At 36.8% G+C, this 5,499-nt stretch overlaps 2 protein-coding genes across 2 annotated transcripts in view; one reads left to right on the forward strand and one right to left on the reverse strand.

The window, feature by feature from the left end:
* LOC144652447 (protein O-mannose kinase-like) overlaps positions 1-231 on the reverse strand; it is a 2,683-nt gene extending 2,452 nt beyond the window's left edge. The window contains exon 1 of the mRNA XM_078512453.1: positions 1-231. This exon is cut by the window's left edge and continues 285 nt beyond it. Coding sequence (XP_078368579.1) covers positions 1-231 — 231 coding nt within the window.
* Positions 232-4,295: 4,064 nt separating this feature from the next.
* Positions 4,296-5,296, forward strand: LOC144648203 (collagen triple helix repeat-containing protein 1-like). Its single transcript, XM_078507824.1, has 3 exons — positions 4,296-4,367; positions 4,467-4,646; positions 4,894-5,296. The coding sequence occupies exons 1-3, from the start codon at positions 4,296-4,298 to the stop codon at positions 5,245-5,247; spliced, it is 606 nt and encodes a 201-aa protein (XP_078363950.1). The 3' UTR covers positions 5,248-5,296.
* The last annotated feature ends 203 nt before the right edge of the window (positions 5,297-5,499 follow it).

Below are 5,499 nucleotides of genomic sequence, written 5' to 3' on the forward strand. Positions count from 1 at the left end.
TGGTAGACAACCATCGGGTGTTGGAAACGTGTTGTCTGAACACGTTATGTCTCGGGTCTTTGTGTGGAAAGCCACTGGGTTTCTTTTGTCGCGTATTTTTAAAGTGCCAATATGACCGTAATACACATAGATATATAACAACACTAAGGAAACTGTACAGGCGTAGTAAATGATTCTACACAAATATTTAAGCCTGTATTGTGTCACGTTTAGAAGGAAAGCGTTTGCCATTGTCGGACATGATATTAAAATGCAAGATGCATATATATATATTTATTTCAGGATTTTAACATTGAAAGAACCATGGCAACCAGGAGTATGTGTTATGTTCATGTGTCAATAAACGAGGGTCTTAAAACTTCACATTAACATCAGCGCCCTTTTTAAAATGTCAAATTCTTGTGTTATTTTTGTAATCTTCCACGCGCTATCAAAAGCATTACACGGTGGAAATTATCGGTCAGAATGCCCTTGGATTGTTGTTTTTAACAGACAGTGTTTACCATTGTGTTTCTCAGAATAAATATTCATTGAATATTTCATTCAGAGTCAACAATTATGATGTGAGCTATTTTAACCAAATAGTGTGTTTACCTTGATTGGTCTTGATGTTGTCGTTATTTATACTAGACGCAAGCACCTTCATTCTTTTAGCCATGTAATAGGACCTTATGGAGTTGTATGTTGCAAAAAGCTTTGGAAGATTTGCCAGGGGGCTAATTCAGAAACGAAATTAAACCCATTTGGATTTTAATTTCCATCAAGTGAAGTTTGTATTCACGCGAATTTTAATTGCAATTTTTCCTTTATAGTTTTAAAACATGTAACATGTCGAGTTCATCCCTCTAACCTCCGCTTAACTGCTCTTTGCACAAATTTCGAAAGGTATTGAACAGATACCTTATTTTAGGAATATAACGAGGCATTTTAACAACGCGAACAAAATTGACGCGTAATAAAATTAACGCGACTTTAAGAAAAGCTCTGGTCAAATGCTTATAGTAAACGTGTTTATATTAATTAACCGCAATAAAATTAACGCGAATTTTTGAAATTCGCGTTAATAACATGTATCGTTAATTTCCTATAATAAGGTAGCTTTCCATTCAGCGTAACGTTACACATTTAATCGAGTAGAAAACTGAACGTTTCTCAAATGAAAAGTGTAATTTATATTTTTAAAAATAATTTATGTAAAATGCAAATAAAGAAATATTGAATAAAACCTCGTCTGAAAGCATATCCCGGTGTTGTCAGTTCCATTATTTTTTAATTTGTTAAAAAGGTTTACTGCTCTTATGGACTTGAATGGTCCAAACTTTTCTTTCGAGATAGTGGCCACTTGGGATAAACTTAATTTATTATTTTCCTCTTTTTCACTTACGATTTATCGAGTCCCACTTTGGCAGCCCTTGCATTCTTGTGCGAGTGTTGCCCGTTGGCAAGGCCGAACGATTTAATTTCAGTCTTTGTTTGTACGCGTTCATAAAAATTGCGTATATATAAAACATAAAGAGGAAAATAATATAAATTAAAGGCTTGATTGATATCGTTTTTCTCGCATGAGCTTTTAATAATCGACTATTTGCGATATCGCGATCAAACAAGTCTTTTGAGTGAGCGATATGATAATCAAATACAAATTCTTTTATGAGGTGTTTGTTCACTGACAGGCCGACACTAAATCCAGATAATAAAAAACTGACATAATGGTCAATACCATTCGTACTGTTCTATTTATTCAGTCTCACGTATAAGCATTAAGTGACCGATTCGGCATTTGTTTTTGAATCCCTTATTATCAAAACCGTTCAATTGCTCCATCCGTGATGAAATTTCGAATTCATTAACGGAAATTTAACATTATCCTGCCTTTCAATATTGCATTCTAATTGAATGAATAGCTAGCAACTGCATGTTTTGCCAATCACATTTTCAGTTTCTTTGCTCGCTGTGTGTCACAGCATGAAACGTTACGACCGGGGTCCGTTATCTAGCAGTCAAAAGCTTGAAATTTAATATTAACTCTACCTGCATTGTCATACATTTCTTTTAAATGTTAATAATTCTGATAATCTTTATTCTCACCACTTGTCTTCGTGATAATGTATTAATGTTCTGAAAAGAAAAATAATGCTGATCACCTAACCGACTTAGAGGGACACTGTTTCAGCTGTAATCTCTCAGTTTCCTGATTATGATCAGGAGCTTGCTTTAAGCTCACTTTATAATCTTAAAATCGGAAGAAATAATCGCCAAAAGAGATAGAACGAAAGAAATATAAACTAAACAGACAAAATAACGGCTAGAAAGGTTATATTGTCACAAGAATGGCAAGTTTGATTTCATGACATCCTGTCAATAAATCAAATTTCATAAACTGCAATCCATTTCAATCCTTGCAATCCTACACTTTATCACGAGACTACTGCTTCTGTTTTGCTCTTTAAAATCATTTCAGCCGACTTAACAGTATTTTTGGTGGCGATATAACGCGGAAATAAGCTGAGTAAAATTTCTTTTGCAGGACAGTGTCCCTTAAGCCAAGCTGCTGAATAACAGAACAAAATTGGGGGGGGGGGGGGTGGTAGTATGGATAACTTGTTCTAACGAAGCGGGGGGATAATTAGTTGTGTTTCGTTTGACCAATGTTACTTAGAGCGGTTTTCAATGGGGTGTCGTAGAACCAAAACCAAAGTAAAGTGCAATAGTTATCACGTCAAACGTAAATGGCGCAATGGTCAAGAGAACTCGAGGCAATTTGACGCTACAGCCAAGTGCGGGAAGTTGCGATTGTTTTGCATCCGATTAGTTGAGTAGGAAGGAACTAACATAGGTTTGGCGGGATGCGGGATGAACCTTTGTCGCTTGCGGGATGCGGGGATTGTAAAGGGACGCGGGTGTCGGGCAGCGGGAAGTTGGGTATTTTCGACCGAGCATTTTAGGTGGCATGCGCTTTTCTAAAACCAATCATAGGACGTAGTAAAGGAAAATCAAGGCAATTTTAGATAAACTTGGATAAATTCTGCCGGCAGAAGTTTGAGCATAATTCACTACTTTCGGCGACGGACATTCTGCCGGCAGAATTCTGCATTTTCGAGCAGAATTTGAGCTGAATTTGGGCAAAATTTGGAAGACTGAAGTCAGAGCGCTAAAATAATATTCGTTAAAAATGATGAATCGTATCTCGCATCGCATAGCATTTGCTAATTGCGCTCACAATGTATTTTAAGCGGCATTTAATTTACATACTGTTGTATAAACACAGAAACGTCCACTCGGTCATACACTTTGCAGCCAGTGGCGTTACAACTAATAATTTTAGTTTACAATTATTACAATATATTATTATATATAATTAATTATAATATTACCGTGTAAAATTTGCGCAAAAGTTCGATTCGAAAACGCATTTTTTTCGAACATTTAATTTTGGGCAGGCAAAATACTCCAATTGACGAGCTGCAGGTTTAATTACTTTCGACACTCAATTCTAAACCGCTCGAGGGATCTTTATCATTAAATTGCAAATACATTTTTAACACAACACACGTTACTTTCTCTTACATTCTCGTCATCGTATTACAGCTTCCTGTCCCCATTTCAGTTTGGAGTCAGAAATGTATGGTTGCTGTCAAAAAAATTCTTGGTATATGATCTGTGAATTAGTTAAACACCGATCAAAGTAATATCGCCTCCATTGATTCGAGAACATTGGTTATTTATTACTGTCTCTGTTTTCATAGTTAATTAAGGGTCTCAATACACGACCTTTTCCCACCGCACCCTTCCATTAAGCACCCCACTATAGATGGTAGGCCATGAAAATTTAATAACAAGATAACAACTCAGCGCTTTTGCGGTTTTTCATCGAATTCACTGACTTTTCTTGTTTCCTTTTTTGTTGAAATGCGTTAGTTAACTGCAAAAGAACCATTAAAAAGCCTTTTCTATATATCCTTATAGATCCACGGTTTGAAATCGGTCCCATTTTCTCTCTTATAGGCTCCTTCTCTCGTGAAGACTAAGAAAGAAATAAGCCCCCCCCCCCAGTAACTGGAATAACTGCAATTGCTTTACAATTGCACCGTTACAGAAGGCTAAAACTACAATGAGGACACTGTAATTCTTGGTAGTTGAAAGAACTTCATCATCAAATTATTAATGACTAATACGACGATACAAATTTTATGTAATAACTGTGATAACATATTTTTGGTGAGAGTTTGAATAAATTCATACAGACCCCTTGAAAAATTAATTTGTCCTTAGTCCTTCATGCTAGTTTTTCATGAATGACTCCTAGTGTTTCTCACTTGGCAAACTTGGCGATACAAACAGACAAACTAGAAGGGTTTACAGTTATCGTGAAGGAAATCTATTTTTCAAGTCGTCTTCAGTCCTCCCACGAAAACCGTTTCAAGAATAACAAAAAATTTTAACTTTTGCTATAATTTCTCTCACAGCAATGTCTTCAAGGCCCGCCCGGCCAACCCGGAATTCCAGGAACTCCTGGTACCCCAGGGACACCAGGAATTCCAGGAACTCAAACTTCTGTTGGATGTCCCGGATTTTCCAGACGATGGAAGCAGTGTGCTTGGAAATATGATAATAACAAGGATAGCAGGGACAGTGGACAAGTGCATGTAAGGATGAAAACATAAAAATAAGAATTAAAAAAGGACAAACATCACGCGTTTTGTTCGCATGATCAAAAATTTTATTGTACATTAGTTATAAAGAAGCTTTGCGGGATTCATTTGCTAATTAGGCGAATCTGCGTCTTGGTATCAGGGACCAAAGGGTTAAAGAACCTTCTCTCGCGTGCTTTATTATTGAGCTAAGATGTGATTAGTTGATTTATGTGATTTGTTTAATTTTGTACTGTTGCAGAAATGCGACTTTGTCAAGCTGAGAGACGATTCATACCTTCGTTTGGTTTATATGGGTAACATTCGCATCACAGGCTGTACAGGCTGCTGTAAGAGGTGGTACTTCACATTCAACGGTGGAGAGTGCAAAGATCCCGCCCCCATTGATGGAGCCCTGTGCCAAAACATTAACGTCAACATTCACCGACCCAGTAACATAGAAGACTACTGTGGCGGGATTGCTGCTGGCAAAGTACGAGTTGGTTTCAGCGTTGGAAATTGTGGCGTTCCATACAACACTAATGGTAATGCCTGGACCAGTTGGAATCAGGCGAACAGGATCATCATTGAGGAAGTGGAACGTCCAGTTGCTTAACTTGACAAAAATCATTTTCAAAAGGTGCTGTATGGGGGCATTTTTTGGAAACGGTGTTAGCTTTAAGAGTTCAAACGTAAAAATGACAGTTTACTTGTAGACTGGAATTAAAAAAAACTGTGAAATGTAGAGTCGAAATTTATGTCTATGGGAATCAATAAGCCGAAAAATGTAAAATGTGGTCCATTAAAGAGTAAACTCAAGGTCTTTCTTGTTGTTTATTTTATTTGCTATTGTAAATAAGCTTCATCG

This window comes from Oculina patagonica, chromosome 4 (genome assembly GCF_052425735.1).
Source record: "Oculina patagonica isolate OP01 chromosome 4, crgOcupat, whole genome shotgun sequence".
NCBI classification, from domain to species: Eukaryota; Metazoa; Cnidaria; class Anthozoa; order Scleractinia; family Oculinidae; genus Oculina; species Oculina patagonica.

What these genes read in the sequence shown, in the direction of transcription:
- LOC144648203 (XM_078507824.1), top strand. Translation starts at nt 4,296, where the DNA reads ATGACTCCTAGTGTTTCTCACTTGGCAAACTTGGCGATACAAACAGAC. An exon ending in TAGAAGGGTTTACAGTTATC is followed by an intron (nt 4,368 to 4,466) that starts GTGAAGGAAATC and finishes TTTCTCTCACAG; the next exon opens with CAATGTCTTCAAGGCCCGCC. An exon ending in GGGACAGTGGACAAGTGCAT is followed by an intron (nt 4,647 to 4,893) that starts GTAAGGATGAAA and finishes GTACTGTTGCAG; the next exon opens with AAATGCGACTTTGTCAAGCT.